Source organism: Arachis duranensis, chromosome 6 (genome assembly GCF_000817695.3).
Source record: "Arachis duranensis cultivar V14167 chromosome 6, aradu.V14167.gnm2.J7QH, whole genome shotgun sequence".
NCBI classification, from domain to species: Eukaryota; Viridiplantae; Streptophyta; class Magnoliopsida; order Fabales; family Fabaceae; genus Arachis; species Arachis duranensis.
Genome location: NC_029777.3, coordinates 11,627,684 through 11,644,687, shown reverse-complemented (window position 1 = coordinate 11,644,687; position 17,004 = coordinate 11,627,684). Strand labels below are relative to the sequence as shown.

General features: G+C 32.4%; 2 protein-coding genes across 2 annotated transcripts; both read right to left on the bottom strand.

The window, feature by feature from the left end:
- Nucleotides 1-3,022: 3,022 nt before the first annotated feature.
- On the bottom strand, nt 3,023-6,586 carry LOC107492925 (uncharacterized). Its single transcript, XM_016113999.3, has 3 exons — nt 5,745-6,586; nt 4,496-4,827; nt 3,023-3,866 (listed from the first exon to the last, which is right to left on the bottom strand). Exons 1-3 carry the CDS (start codon nt 6,320-6,322, stop codon nt 3,358-3,360), a joined length of 1,419 nt encoding a protein of 472 aa, XP_015969485.1. The 5' UTR covers nt 6,323-6,586; the 3' UTR covers nt 3,023-3,357.
- A 1,631-nt stretch (nt 6,587-8,217) lies between these two features.
- Nucleotides 8,218-13,408, bottom strand: LOC107492926 (transcription factor bHLH48). The gene is given in 7 exon segments (XM_016114000.3): nt 8,218-8,726; nt 8,996-9,203; nt 9,735-9,806; nt 9,964-10,032; nt 12,231-12,296; nt 12,418-12,515; nt 12,518-13,408. Coding segments are annotated over 7 exon segments (1,071 nt in total). The 5' UTR covers nt 13,038-13,408; the 3' UTR covers nt 8,218-8,688.
- Nucleotides 13,409-17,004: the final 3,596 nt, after the last annotated feature.

Here is a 17,004-nt window from a genome sequence, read left to right as displayed (position 1 = left end):
TATTTTTAAGATATAAAAGTACAAAATAGACAAACTTATATTCATATGGCTCAATCATCAACCACTCCCATTTCTGTTTATTTATGTACGAATTCGTAACTACAGATGAAAGAAAACACCCTACAAGTTGGGTCATTGTCATTGCTTTATTAATTATTATATCACTAATAAAAGCCTGTTAAATTTTAATTAAATGGACGTGGTACGCGATATTATTTTGGTTTATACACCCACTTGTGGACACATATATTAAACCCCCGATAAATTAATTGATTATTTTTATAAAATATATTAAATCTAAAATATATTCATTAATTGATTTTAATGAATTTGTTATGTATGTATTAACAAATTATTTTTCTTTTGTTAATAATAATTTTAACGATTAATTTTAAGAAATATATTAACTAAATAATAATAATAATAATAATAATAACAATAATAATAATAATAATAATAATAATAATAAATTGATCTATAATTACTCAAAATAATATATTAAAACGATGATTCTATAAGACTGGCATAGCATGAATTGATGGATTGATTTTTGCATAGTTGTTAGAATCGGACCGATAATCGAACCGGTCAAGTTACTAGGTCATTAGATTATTGGTTTAACTGGTAGATCATTAATTGAACCGATTGATCCGGTCTTATGTAAATAAAAAATTAAATATAGTAAAAAATTTAAAATTAAAATTTAAAATACATATTTTCACTAACATTTTAAAAATATCTAACTATTCTAAAACAATATGAAACAAAAACAATAAATATTTTGTTAATTTTACTCCATCATAAATATTTTTATTTGTTTTTATATTAAAATAACTATTATTTTTGAATTTCAATAATTTATTAATTAGTTTATATCTATTATACTATTATATACTACAAGTGTTTATTAAAAAATAATATTAATAGATATTATATAATTATAAAAAGATAAATGAGTTTATAATTATTGTTAAATAAAAATATAATTAATTTAAGAATGAATGAGTTTATAACTAAAATTAAAATAAATTAAATAGAAGTAAATTATTTGCTGAAAGATATTTATATATATTAACTTGGGTTCGAACCCCATCTTCCACATTTTGGAGAAATTTTGAAACTTAAGTGATTCGGTCGAATCATCTTATCAAAATTGACCGGACCAATTCATTACCTTATGCGATCAGATTATTGAACTGGACCGATTTAAAATTCGGTTCATCGATTTTTTGGTCGAACCAGTCAGTGCGGTTCAATTTTAATAACCATTGATTTTTAGAAGAACTTTTTCCTTTAATTTTTTTAAAACAGGTTTTTTTTATTAGAAAATGTAATTTTGTATTTCAATAAACAATAAAAAATATTTTGAATATTTAATTTACTAAAATGTTCTTAGATTTTGTCTGTTAAGGAAAAAACAACATATCAATAGATGTTACGGATTAGGCTTGGTTTCTTCCTAGGGCTGTGTGTCTTTCTCTCTTGATATATTTTGTAGTTTTCTTTGAACATTATCACCATTCTATTAAAAAAAGGTTTAGAAAAAAGAAGAAGAAGAAGATAAACTAAGCACTTCAAGCCAAAAAGTTTAGAATTTAACACATGAATCACTGCTGTGTAACAACCAACAATAGTCTAATTAGGTAATAAGAAATAGCAAATTTTCTGAAACTCCAAGTGGAAATAATTGCATGATGAATTCTCTCCTAAAAATAAAAGGCATAAAGTCCATGTTTGACAAATAAAAAGATGAGATATATATGCAACCTGAGGTGGAAGCACAAACAATGGAAAAGAGCCACTAAGCATAGAACATAGAACCTTATATGGAAAATGCAATAAGAATATGTAGTGCCGCCGACAGGTATATAATACGGTGTTTTTTAGTTAATCCTCTCCTAAATTAAGAATAAATTATCTTTTATAATTTATTTAATATTTATTAAAAGAATTCAATTGTACCATCATGATTAATATTAATTATTTATTCAATTTTGGTTTTAAAAATTAAATTATTCAATCATGATAAATAAATTAAAAGAGATTTTAAATAAGTCTCAATGATCAAATTTTACTATTTTTTTAATCCACTGGATTTATTAACTAATTCTAGGCACAAATATTAGATTAAGTGTTTAAGATGAACATCATTCAGTTCATGTGTTATTCACGGAAGAAATTATTGTGTAGTGTTGTGATACATGACAAAAAAAACGATTACATGTTATTTGAATTTGGTGGAGAGATTTTCTAGTTGTACTTCAATAGAATGGGGAATAAGTTACAATTAAATTTTTGATAAATTATATTTATTTTCTTGTTCTGTGTTTTACTTTTGAATTTTTCCTTTGATATGTTTTTGAAACTTATTGATAAATTGGGTGGTTGCAGAAGGAAATTTTTTTTGGCAAATTAGAGCTTATATGCAAACTCTTGTAATTTGCAAAAATGATTTAATCATACTTAAATGATTTAGTTTTCAAAACTCAAGTCAAATAAATAGTTAGTGTTAATTATAATAACATAATTAAATTCTTTTAATAATTATTAAACAAGTCATGGAGAATAATTTACCTTTTATTTATGAAAAAATTGGTTAGAAATCATCATATATATTATCGTTGATACAAAGATCATAGAACACAATGGAGATCGCAAATCGCAATTTTTGTGTTGGTAGATGGTTAGGCATACACGTGTGCTTAAAACGTGTTTGGATACTCATTTATATTTTATTTATACTCATCATATGAAACTAAACTAGTGAATGAACCAAATCAATGACTACTTAGGAACTCAGACTAACCTTTGACATGGCAAACCGGTCCACTGTTGATGATTGAAGGACATGGATCTGGGCTTAGGGCACTTATTTCTTTTTTGATCCGTTGTTGGATGTACAGTAAAGTTTAACACTTGATAATTATGAAGATTAATCCAGATAAAATTGAAATTATATACTAGTTTTAGAAAGTAATGATCTAATTTTGCATTGCAAATGCAAACCATAAAACATCAAGAATTAAAGTGTTCTCAGAGTGTGGATTTTTTTTTAATTAAAAAGCTCAACACAATAAGGCGGAATAGCTAAAAAATACAAAGTTCTCCGAGTGAGCCAGTGAGGTATATAGCACCGGTTGGTGAAGGCACAGTGAATGCCAAATAAGAAAAGTCTATAAGTCTATAGTGGAAAGAAAGAAAATAAAATAACATTGATATATATGGACAGTAAAATTATACATCATTGCCTTTCAATCACAAATTTCTGAATGTTACATGTGCTCAATTTGCAGCAAATGCTCCTCAACCAAATCTGCAATGTGCTTTGGATCTTTATCCTTTTGAAGACCCTAAAAATCATGAACTTGATTTGCTATTCGTGTAGAAACCAGAATTAAAATGAATAAAACTGACATTATTCACAGTAGAAGGCCTAAACTCCAAAGGATTATTCCACTGATCAAGTTGTTCTTGTTCATTTGACCATCTCATTTCTACATTATTAACCTCAAGACCATCAATGTGTTCCATCATCATTCCAGCAGTGTTGTGTTTCACTAATTCTTGGCACCCTGGCCTATAGTCCCACAACCCACCTTCATAACTTGTGAACCTTCTATAGGTGACATTCATTTTGATGAATCTCAAATTCCTTAACAACCCTCTCTTTGACCCGGATAGAAATATGCCATTTTCAGCATTTGCAGTGATGTTAATGAAGAGTATGTTTGAGATTGAACCCTCCTTTGAGGCTGCATTACGAGGACACGTAGTGACATAGATAGGTTCTGCTCTCCCCCACCATAATGGATCATAGTATCTTGTGCTGATGTTTATGTTTGAGAATACAATGTCGCTTACATTTCCTGCATTAGCCAATTCAAAGAACTTTAGACCCCGTTACAAGATACGGTACTAAGGTCTTATTATTATCACAAGCTAAGATAATAAGAATAATCATCTTAATCAGGCTCTATGAAACTTTAAGCTTACTAAGGCAAGCTTATTTGAGCTACTAAAATTTTCAATTATAAATTTAGAAGCCCAAAGAGATGTTTATCCTCCCAAACCATCATCCTAAGCATCCTTCTAATTTCAAAACAAGGAAACATCCGAGTGTTTTTATGTTTTCAATATAATAAATGCATTTGACTTTTACCATGTTTAGGAACTAACAAGATTATAAGAAGAATGATTACAAGGATATGTCATCACTCTGTTCTTCAATTAAATCGACCTCTCTCATGAAGATTCGGCAGAGGTTTTGTTAGTTGTTAAATGCCCAACATATCTCTCATATTATATTTGGGCATGAACTAATCATGTAATGATTTGCACTTGAACACTCAAAATGATATCTGTATGTGTTTGTAATACTTGTGTTGCATTCAACATATTGAAATGAAGAGAAGAAAAAGTTCACTAAAAAAAATAATAACAAAGTGATGCAGTTTGTCCAATCGAGAGGAAAGAAGAAACCAGTTATTATTGTTACCTCCATCACGAATCTGGAAGGCAAGTCCTCTATGAGAATCTACAATAGTGATGTTATCAAAGACAAAGTGCTTGAAATCAAACCAACTAGCACTTCCAAGTTTGATTGCAGAGGATTTGGTTCGAATCCAAGAATTGGTGGCAGTGAGGTTGTAAACAGGGCTAGTGGAAGACTTTGGACATATTGCATCATCTCCTGTATCAATGTGGCATCTATTGATTATTGTGTTGTTTGAGTCATCTATGTCAATACCATCATTGTTTGGAATATTGAAGTCTCCGTAAATTCTAACATCTTCAATTCTTATGTTGTTACTTCGTACCATGTGCAAGCTGCAGTTTTAGAATAAACTTTTTAGGCCATGGCATTGGCATATGGCATGGATGGTACTTTTTTAAAGAAATTTAAGGTCACTACTCACATAATAAAAATATCTTCACATGAAGATGATAATTAAGATATTGATACAATATTATACTAACTTTAGTCAAATATGTCAAACTTATGTAAGTAATCACCTAAATTTAAAGTTAATCAAAGTTGAATGAGTAAATGGGAATGTGGTGGTGTTGTCCGTAGTGGAGGCCGTCACTGTGAGGCCATATCTACAATCGAAACTTACTACCTTAACCCCAGTCCCCACCCAATCAAAGTTCCATTTTCCAAGTAAATATAGGGATTGTAAAATATTATAGGATAAAAATTGAATTTCTTAATAATAAAATAAATCTATTATTTTTATTTCTGTGCAAAAATTAATAAATTTAAATATAATTATACTCTGTGACACTAAAATCAATTATTAATCATTAATATAAAATATATGTTAAAATATAAATATATATTAAAAATAAATTAAATTATATATATATAAATATATTAGTAGCTAATTTTAGAGGCTAATTTTAGTGTACTAATAGCATTTTTGATTTAGATATGATAATTTTTGCACAAAACTTCCAATTCTCTATGCAAGACACTTACTAATTTCTTTTGGAGAGTGTTAGCTAAACAATGACAATCTTGAATAATATAAACAACTACCAATCAAATAAAAATACACTACATCCTAATTTAATGCTATTAGTTAAATTTTAACTTTATTAATTCACATTATTCGCACATTGTTCAATAATATTGTTGGTTACCTATACTTTTCCTTTTTTTTTTCTAACAAAATTGTCAAAAAGTTCCTCTAATCCATGGATTTGTTCATAATTAAACAGTAAACAATAGCAGAAATACGCACCACCAATAAGCAGGGTGGTTGAGGGAAATGTTGGAAACCCTAACGTGGTTGCAATCAACAAAACCGATCAACCGAGGCCGGCACTCGTCGCCGGAGCACGCTCCTGTCTGGTTCCAGCTCACCATTACGTTCTTCCTCGGATCCTCCCTCACGACGAATTCCCCCGCCTGTCCATCCACCGCTCCGCCGCCTTCGATCCCCACGTTCGATGCGTTCTCCGCCAATATCACGTACCACCGCGACGAGTCCTCCGGGTAGTCCTCCAGCCTAGTTCCTCCAAGTACGGTGGCGCCGGGCTCCACGTTCAGCACTACGCCGGACTTCAGGAACACGGTGGCAGTCAGGTACTTTCCCGGCGCAGGGAAGGTGACGCGACAGGGGCGTCCGTCGGGGCAGGCGTCGATGGTGGACTGAATCGCTGTGGTGTCGTAGTTGAGGCCGTCGCCGGAGGCTCCAAAGTCAGTGACGGAGAGGATGATTGGGAGGGGGTTTAGAGGGTGTGACGTGGCAAGAGGTGATTGGATGACGAGGAGAATTGAGATGGTCTGGAAGAGGGAGAAGATTGGTGTCTTCGCCATTTCTGGGCGTATGGGCTCTTTTCAGTCGACTGACCTCAACAGTATTGCTACTGCAAAAGCTCAAGTATTCTTTTAACAAAGAAAAAAATTCATTAAAAAAGTTTAAAATTTAATAACAATCTTTATTTTTCACGTAGTTTCACTCATCACCAAAAAAGTTTTCTACTGATATTTAGTTAATTGCTCCCCGGAGGAATAAAGGGGCACAAGCGACTCAAAATGTCAGTTGTCAATTGTCAAATATAATACAAGTTATGGAACAATTGGTTTCCTCATTCAATATTTAATATTTGGAAACGAGTAATTATTTAGAATTATGCATGCATAAAACCGCTTTTTAATTTTATTGTGGAGAAGGTAATGGTGTAGGACACCTATATGGAGAAGCAGCCTGCGTATAATGTCAAGGAACTATAAATCGAACGGTGCGAGTGTTCCAGATGTGAGTGCTCTGAAAAAAATATCAGAAAGTCCGATTTTTATTTTATTAAAAAAATTTTTTCATATAAAATGGATGGTCCGATTTGCTTCTTTTAAAATTCAAAAATTTTTTCCTTATAAATCAGACCATCTAATTTAAGTATAATATTTTCTTTCCAAAATAATTCGTATGGTCCAATTTATTTATAGCACAAATTAAAAAAGATGGTCCCACATCTTGATCTAACACCACTATACCCCATAATGAAACACATCACATACATGTTTTCAATTTTTTAATTAAAAAAAATAAGAGGATCCATTCCCACAATGCTCTCCTCATGCTTATGCTTATGGATGAAGGCTTGCTACGGGTGATAATTGATGGACCACCGCACAACACGACCAATATGTAAGACTTACCATACAAAAGAAGCAAGCAAGGACTGGAACTGGAAGTGGTTTAAGACTTTAAGGTCACTTCCCCTCTCTACCAGCGTGTGGGTGAATGAAAAATGAAGAAACAAGCGAGCGACAAGTAAGTACATTAGGAATCTGCATGCCATATTTGGACTATCTTTTAGTCATCAATGGCAGTATGCGTGGCCGTGATGAGAGCAAAGGAAGAATAGAACATTTTGAGGAGTTCTAATGGAGCATTTAGGAATTTTTCTATTGCGAGAGGGTTATATCTTCTCGTCATGTTTGTTCTTAAATTAAATTCCAAACAGGAATACTTTTCATATAACAAACACTTTTTAATATATACAAAAGTATAGTTGTTAGAAAATATTAGTGTAAAAAATAATTGAATTCCAAATGTACCTTCAATAATTTAACCAATAAAATTAGACGTCTAAACTTTTTTAAACCAAATCACTGTGTTTTTTGACTTTTTCTTTGAAGGTATGCATATATGCCTTATCACTGTTGCTTTTTCTTCTTTCTCTTCCTCCTCTTTCGTTATCGTAGTCTTCTTCAACATTGTCATCATCATCATTGTCCCTTCTTCTCTTGTTCTTCTTCAATGTCGTCACTTTCTTCTTCAACATCTTCTCTTAAATTTCTTCTCTTATTTGATTTCTCCTTTTTTTTTACACGATTTCTCCTTCTTTTACACTATATACAAAAATTTCTGTTATATCAATAAATTTCTGTCATCAACAAAAAACTCAGAAGTACATAGAAAAAGGAGTGATAATGTATATACACGTTTTTTTCCTGGATTTATACTAACTAGATTGAATTTAATTATAAAAATAGTTATACATGTAACATCATCGAAATTTAACGTTACTCCATCTATTTAGCAATTAAAATGTCGGATCATTACAACAAATAAAGAAATGAAAACCTCAGCAAAATCAAGGGAATCCAAGTACAACGCGAACATTATAGACAAACCTCCCTGTTGTAGCTGGGATCAGCAAATTAAATAATAATAAAAAAAAAACTTAAACCCAAGACATATGGCATTATGATCAACATGAGAAAAGTTTAAAGACGTTGGAGAAAAAAAAAATCACCACAAGTAGTTCAAAATTAGAGTAGATTTGTCAACAAAATTCTAACAAAGAGCCAATCATCTTAGCAGCATTAAATGAAACAAAGCAACTCACTCCTATTAAAGTTCAGTAATTACTAATAGTCCGTTCTATGATTTTACAATCTGAATCAATCAATCAATTGATATAGACTGAATGACCCCTGTAGTTAGTATAGAATATATAGATAGTAATAGAAATTATATTAAGGAATAGCACACCAATTCTTCTTCCTTTCTGGCAGACGAAAATTCTGGTTTCTAACTGCCTCTGATAAATAGAAGACATGGAAACCTTGCTGAATGTTGAACCGATCAAATCACTGCTAACTGCTAACACTATATTTGATATATACACTACTAGGCTAATAATAGCTAACGGTGCCACAACTTCTGTACGTTCTCAGAGCTCCATCTTCAATTGATTTGACTGCAGAGATGCTGCATCACAATTTAAGTTGAAAATAAAATATTATAAATCGTTACATAAAGAACCAAAACTTAAAATATCTTTCTTCTTTTGTAATTCATGTTATTTATATATCCTGGAAATCTGGAATGCCAGATTAATTTACGATCATCCTATTCCTTCCTAGATTCCTTCGCGATTTTAGACATCAAAATTTACAATAAGAATAAATAAACAGTCCAATTAAGTTGTTTCCTTCGGGAGGAAACAAGTAAAATTGAAGTTAGGTTGTGTGATCTACCTGAATTAGCAGACGAGTCATAACTCAGAAGTGAGTGTTCTGGAGTCATGAAATTATGGTTGGCTTCTTCCCTCCCCCAAAGTGGTTGGTGGAATGCATCAAATTGCCAATGTTGTTGAAAATGCTGTCTGTTACCATTGGCTAGGTTTTCTGGCCACATAACAGGTGAAGCCATGCTAGTTAAGTTGCTGTCCATTACAGATGACCCCTGTAAGTTGCAAAGGAGATTTTATCAGCAAACACTCATTTCAATTCCAGCAACCACCAGGTCAGCCTAATGATGTATGGAAACTGAAGGGCAATCATATAAATTTATCGGCTGCCCCTGCCACTAACAAGGTTACTTTGTGCAAGGGTTAAGTGTTTCGCTTTTTCTTAGTTGTTCTGGCATACCAACATGGCATCCAGCAGAATGTCACAAACTCACTCCAAGTGACTACCATCTTTCGAGATATGATGAAACCCAGTTACTATAGGACAACTCACAATACTAACATTTTAATCAATCACATTTCAATTAATAATGAATAAACTGCCAATGGCACCCATAGCATCACCCCGTCAGCACATAAGGTGCTCTAGAGCCATAAATTACCCCTTAAGTGTATGTAGTTAATGAGCTAAGCCAAAGATATCAAGCATCTTTAGACTACTCCCCCAGCTAAAATAAGTAGATAAATTACTTTCTATTTATTGAAAACGGAAATATTCAGGAGTAAGATTAGTTTATAGCACTTACATCAGTAGCCAGCAAGCTATCCAGGCTGAAATCAATTCTTGGATTAACGGCTGCTAATTTCATTGATAAGAACTGTAATCAGAAAGAAAATCAATGAGAACACTGTTCCATCTCCCAATAGAAAGGTTCTTAATCTTGCATATGTTCTTTCACGGTAACAAAAAAACTTAACTTTAGCCTAAATATAGTTAAAATTTTACATAAAATGTCTGCAATGTGACAATCTGACCTCCACTTGACGCTGTAGAGATTGCACGTGGTTGATAATTTCATCCAGAACCAAGGCCGTTCCTGATATCTGCACAGAAAATATTTGTCGTGTCAGCTATCTGAGGTATTTTGTGAAAATTTAACACTATGAACACACTACAAAACCAAAGAGTGCCTGCATAATTCAGGCTTCTCCATCATACAAAGACAGTATCATTTATGGAACAAGCCTGTGTGCTAATGTGATGGAACATCATAAATAAATTGGCTACAGGAAGATAAATACATGTTAGGGGAAATCTGCAAGCAGATTTTCTTCCCCGTTTCAGAAAGACAAACATATATAGACTATATTAATTCAACTAGCATTTCAATAACATCAGAATATGGCAAATTTCAAGGGATTGATGCAAAAGCCCATCAATCTTTTATCTTTTGCAACATTATTATTGAAAAATCTATTTAAAATCAACAACAAGAACAACAACAAAGCCTTATCCCATTAGGTGGAGTTGGCTACATGGATCAAACAAAGTCATTGTAATCTATCATGTATCATGTCTACAATGAAACTGTTTACACGTAGATCTCCTTTGACCCCAAAGTGAATGACTAATGTGAGTGTCGAACTCATATGACTGAATTTGCAGTGAAAACGTTCAACTGAATGAGCTAATCACTGCCTATAAAATTCTATTTAAAATAATCCTCCAAATTTCGAAATTGGTATATGCTAAAGTGAAAGTGTGGCTTTGAATAAAATCTAAGGAGAATTTAAGATTAAAACTAGTGCCATCCTGTTCACTAAACAAACAAAAAGAAATAAGACTGTTAAATGATGAGGTGTTACAAACTTTGGAAGATTATAAACAGTTGTTCATGGGTTCAATTATGACTCAATGACCAATATATGAGGTTCGAACCATAAACCATACTTCATTCCGATTGAAGACACCAATACAGCATGAATATACTCCAAAATACTCCCACTTTGTTGATTTTATTACACTGTTATAGTTGCATAAAATATTTTTCTTTCTTGTTTTTTGTTAGTACTTACTTCATTATATGTTTTAATATCACTAAGCTGCGATTTCGTTAGCAATGTCTCTGATTATCATGTAAAATAATTTATATTTGATGATAACAAGTTAACAACTGTATTTGTATATCAATGCACATCTTATCCCTCACCTAACCGATACATTACATTACCCTTTTATCTTATATAGGTGCGACTTGATAACACGTTGAAATTGTCCCAAGCTAGTTAGGTTTGTAGTTTGGTATATGCAGTCCAACATTATGCATTCTCTGGTATTTGCTTACCCCATTTTCGTCATCCCATAAATGATGGATACCGAACTCGCAGACATGACGGTACCATCACCGTCATAATATTAGATTAAATAGTTCACTTGCCAAGGGGACCCATGGCCGTCGAATAGTTCAAGTAGCATGTAGAACCCTACCCACCTCATCTTCCCCACTCCCACTCGGCCACTCCTACTCCGCCCCAATCGCCCGCCATTCTGTCTCTTTAATAAAAGCCCACAAGGCCGAAGAAAGGGAAAACATGGGATTGCGTTAATGGTCATGTACGATCCATGACGTATAGGCTTTTTTGTCCTATTAATAACACCGAATATTATCTCCAAAAAAATACAAGAATTAAGCATATCTTTATGAATTTTAATATTTTTCATGCTAAATGTTTTTACTTTTACATATTTTAAAATTTTAGTTTTCTAATATATTCTAAATAATATATAAATTAAAATTCCTTGGAGTATTCTTTTTTCACAAAAATTTAGCACTATATTGAACTCTATGCACTTACCCGAAACCATTTAATAAAATTGAAAATAGATGGTCAAGATTTGGAATCTCGAGAAAGGCCAAGAGTTGAAAATCCGAAATGACAAAACTAACCTCTGAAAAGATTTGTAAACAGAAAGGAACCTCCCAAAAACCAAAAACCAAAAACCAAAGAAAGAATGAAATTACACAAATGCCATGTTTGACACTCGGTGCCAGTGGACACTTTTCTTGAAGTAAAAGCAATAACTTTATTTTCTTGGTTGAAAAGGTGACAATGACAAAAACCGTTATTTAAAGTTTTAAACCCCGTAACCTAGAGAACATAATAACACTTTCTGGGAGACAAATTAGATAGAAAATGATGGCATAATCCTGAAAAAACGAATAAAGCACAATTAATTAATCCTCGTAAGTGAGGATTTGTTATATATTTCAGATTACGACCACAAGAAACGGAAAACCGACCTTGTTGCAACCGGGGACCAGCTCCTGCAAAAGCTTCATCCGAGCGTTTATCTTCTCTCTCCTTGCCTACAACACAAAAACAAAAAGCAAAATCAATTCGAAAAACTTTGTACTATAAATATGAAAGTGATCGTAATTAATTAAATGATTAAATTAAGTGGTGGTTAATTCTAAATTAAGAGGTTACCCTTTCTGCTAAGCTATGGCTATCCGTGGCTTGACCTCGACGAACTCGAACGTGAACATATGGAAGCTTTTCACCCGAAGTGGCTGCAAAATTGGGGGGGAACTTAGCGTTACCTTCTTCTCTCGCTCCTTCCTCTTCGCGGTCTTCTGATTCTTGGTATCAACAGCGGGATCCGAAACGCAACCCTGCGTGGAGCTGGGGTTCGAGTCGGTTTCCTGCGGCTCATTCTTCACCACGCCGGATACAGCTACTGGAGCCAGGCGCGCCGCATCCTCCGGCGGCGAGTTCTCGCCAGCGAAGACTGAGAACTTGGCGGCGCGTTCTATCAGCGCGGCGTTGGAAGGGAAGGTCAAATTGCCGCCGTAGGAGCAAAGAAGGTAGGGTTTTTGGTTGGTGCTAACATGGCACGGCGGTTCCCGATCGGCGGCCGGGCAATCAGGAGAATGGAGGAGCTCAACGGCCTGCGTCGGCGGTAGCTCGAGCAGCGCGGTGAATGAGCTGGCGTTTTCCGGCGCTGGCGCGGGCGCCATGATTCCCCGGATTTCTTCGTTGAATTGAATTGACTCTAATACGACGTCGTCGTGAGTGGATCCACGCAGCACTCCTGTGGCTTGCTCCATTGAGCTAAGAAAACCGAATCAAAACACTGTAAAAAGCGTCGAATTCTAGGTCAAATGGACGTTCAGAGTTGACTAATTTGACGAGTTTTGAGGCGTGATGGCTTTGAAGCTAAGCATTCAGTTAAGGAAATGGTGGAATTGAAAAAAATGGGAATGAGTATTGGGGAATGTGTTCATGGAAAAGTTTTTGTTGAGTTTGTTATGTGATTATTGTAAGAGGTGCTTCAATGGCGGTCAATCTCTCTCTCTATCTCCCTTCTTTTCTCTTCCTTTCTTTTCTCTCTCTTTGTTTGTTTCTCTGTGTTTCTGTGATTCTTCTGTCTCTGAGATTGCTTCTCAGCCATTTGAAGTACAGCGAAAGCAACGTTGCTACGGTACGGCTACGCTACTCTCTACAATCCCCACTAAATACAGTATTTATACTGTTGAATCATACGGGTACGGTTTAGGGCATACCGTTGAGGTAAGAAAAATGGAAATTTTGTGGACCACCAGCCAAGAGTGGGTCCCACCATAATCTTAGAATATCGTTTTTTTTTTCAATTATATTCTATCTTTAATTTCTTATTATTTCTAGGGTAATTTATCTAAATAAATTGTTTCACCTTTAAAATTACACAAATACATTGTTTTCAAAATGAAGATGCAAATATATTGTTTCATATATTTATGGAAACCGCTACTGGTAGAAACACATAATCTTTATAGTAAAACTAATAGTAAAACATAGAATTTTTTAGATAAAGATTAGTTTTATTATTTATTTTCATACTCAACGTAAACCGCTGCTGCCTCTAGCAGTTTACACACGTGTCTCAATGCACATAAACTGTTATTGACCAATTATAATCATGCAGAAATTGTGGCAGACAACAGCGATTTCTATGCTGCCACAACTCAACGTAATCCGTGGCTGGCAGCAGCGAATTCTGTATTTTTGTAAACCGCTGCTGCCAGTAGCGGTTTCCATAAATATATGAAACAATGCATTTACGTAATTTTAAAGGTGAAACACTTTATTTAGGTAAATTGCCCTTATTTCTATTAGAACATAGTTTTTCGGTCCAATATCATGTTAAAAAATGTAAACTTAATATGAAATTACGATCGAATTTGAATAAATAGAATTTCAAATACAAATATTTTAGTAGCATTAAAAACTTTTGTAACTTTTGGACAATATGATGCCGTAAACTCAACATTAATTAGACTGTTAAGTATGTTTATTTGTGGTTTTTATTTTTTGGTCCTCGTTTAATAATTACGGAGTTTTGATGAGAAATGGGCCTAAGCCCGTTGCTCATTGCACTATTTATTACTATATATGTATTGGCTGGTTTTTTTTGGTGACTATATGTATTGGCTGGTTGATTTTATTATTCATTCACTTTTTCTTTTCTTATTATCTATTTATCTTCATTCACTGTTTTATTTAAACTTGCAAATCGTAATTTTGTCTTGCTTGGCTAATGATATTGATATGATATTAATATTGATAAGAAACGTGATTGAAGTTATATAGCAGTTTTACTATATTTAGGCTACTATTAGAGGTTGTCCGAAAAATTCATCCATTATTATATATTCTAGAAATTTAGGGTAATTTACATAAATAAATAAAGTGGGAGAGTTATTTACGTAAATGTGCAAATCTGTTTGTTGTTACGATTTTGTGCAAAATGGATTTATATGTAAACCGTGGCAACCCACCACGGTTTCGAAACATGCATAAACCGTGGGAGGTCACCACGGATTAGGAGCAAATTTTTGTAGGAGGAAACCGTGGTAGGTCACCACAGTTTATGAAGGAAATTTGGCAAGCATAAACCGTGGGAAGTCACCACGGTTTATGAAGAAACTTGTTTGCACATAAAACCTTGTGGGTCACCACGGTTTATGTGTGGTAAATAATGGCCAAAAAACCTTGTTAATTTTATGTCCAAGAGACACAACTTATTTTTTATTTTTTTATTATTCTTGTTAAATTTTTTATAATTATATTTTTTATTATTATATTTTTTGTTAATTTTATGTCCAAGAGACACAACTTATTTTTTATTTTTTACATGTATTATCAATTAGTTTTTCATTATGTTTATCCCTATTTTTCATTTTACACTATATTTAAATATTTATTATACTATAAAAAATATTAATGAACATAATAAAATAATTACTTATTAATATTTTTTAGAGTACTCATTAATATTCTTAAAATATAATAAATATTTTTTATTTTAAATTTAACAAATACTAATGTATCAATATACACTTATATGTGAATTTATTAAATCTATATAAAAGATTTAATCAATAAGCATGTTAATGAATATTAATATACCAATATTAACAAGTAATTATTTTATTGTACTCATTAATATGTTATAGTGTAATAAATCTTTATTTTATAAATGAAAAAATAAAGATGAATATAATGAGAGAGGTCACCTTAAGCTTAAACGAACTTTTGAGTAGTTTTTATAAGTTCGCCTAAGATTTTGAAAACTTCATAAAAACTCAAAATAAAAAATAAAAACACAGATTCCAAACATTAATGTTAGTGTAATTTATTTTTAAAAATATTTTTTTATTTTATAATAGAAAAAAATCCAAAAATTTCATGGTGTTTATTATTAGAGTCTAATTTTTTTCTAATTTATTTTACATAACAAATTTTAAATATTTTAAATTTATTAAATTTCATCATCTTAAATTAAATATTAATTTTTTATTTTTTAGTAAATAGACATCAATTTTTTAAGCACTATAAAAATCATTTTCTTAGTATTATCTGATTTTTTTTATTGTACTCTTTCTATTATAAAAATAATGATTTTTATAATAAACAGCTTTGTGTCTCTTGGACATAAAATTAACAAGGTTTTCTGGCCATTATTTACCACACATAAACCGTGGTGACCCACAAGGTTTTATGTGCAAACAAGTTTCTTCATAAACCGTGGAGACTCCCCACGGTTTATGCTTACCAAATTTCCTTCATAAACCGTGGTGACCTACCACGGTTTCCTCCTACAAAAATTTGCTCCTAATCCGTGGTGACCTCCCACAGTTTATGCATGTTTAGAAACCGTGGTGGGTTGCCACGGTTTACATATAATTCCATTTTGCACAAAATCGTAACAACAAACAGATTTGCACATTTACGTAAATAACTCTCCCACTTTATTTATTTATGTAAATTGCCCAGAAGTTTATGAGCTTGCCTAATCTTCTTTCAATTGTTTATTACTTGCAAAAGAGAACGATACAGTTAATGCCAATACTTGCCTAATCAAAAGTTTAAGTGTGTTTTAAATTCAGTACTTAATCGTAATTTTCAGTTAATGCGTCCATAGAATACATGTGCACGTTGCGTATTACGTATGTGTGGAATTTTCTCTTTTAATCGTGTATTTCATTGGCTTAACACAAGTACTCCCATATACAAGAATATATATATTACATTCAAATAACTTCAATATATAAATTTGAACTCATAATTAGTTAAATTTTTATATATTTTATTTTAGTGTTGAATTATATGTTCGATTCTCATCTTATCTTTCTATTATTTTTATTGAAAAGAAAATATATTAGTATTCAGTGAAATGATCTTCACATGAATGATGTACCAATAGATGTGTTATGATGCATTAGTATTTTTTGGAGCACGTTGACTTATAAAAAATATAATGTGAATTATATTTGCACAGAGTTCTATATATATAATAAGAAGAGTGTTAGGGGCAGTAACTTTTGTGTTTTGTAACCATCAATTGGTTATCAATAGTGTTTTTAATTGTGTGAGATTAAATCCAATGGTGTGGGATCATTCAATTTTTTTTATGGTTAAATGTTGGCCAACTTTTTAAAAAATTGCTAGCCCCAAGACTTTCCCATATAATAACAACAAAATCTTCTTCTCTTACCAGGTGAGGTCGGTTACATGGATTAAACGATTTTATTG

Bases quoted from the DNA above. Each gene is read 5' to 3' on its own strand.
- LOC107492925 (XM_016113999.3), bottom strand. From the start codon at position 6,322: ATGGCGAAGACACCAATCTTCTCCCTCTTCCAGACCATCTCAATTCTC. The intron at 4,828-5,744 runs GTGCGTATTTCT...CTAAAACTGCAG, and splicing joins AACCACCCTGCTTATTGGTG to CTTGCACATGGTACGAAGTA. The intron at 3,867-4,495 runs GTAACAATAATA...TGGCTAATGCAG, and splicing joins CTTCCAGATTCGTGATGGAG to GAAATGTAAGCGACATTGTA.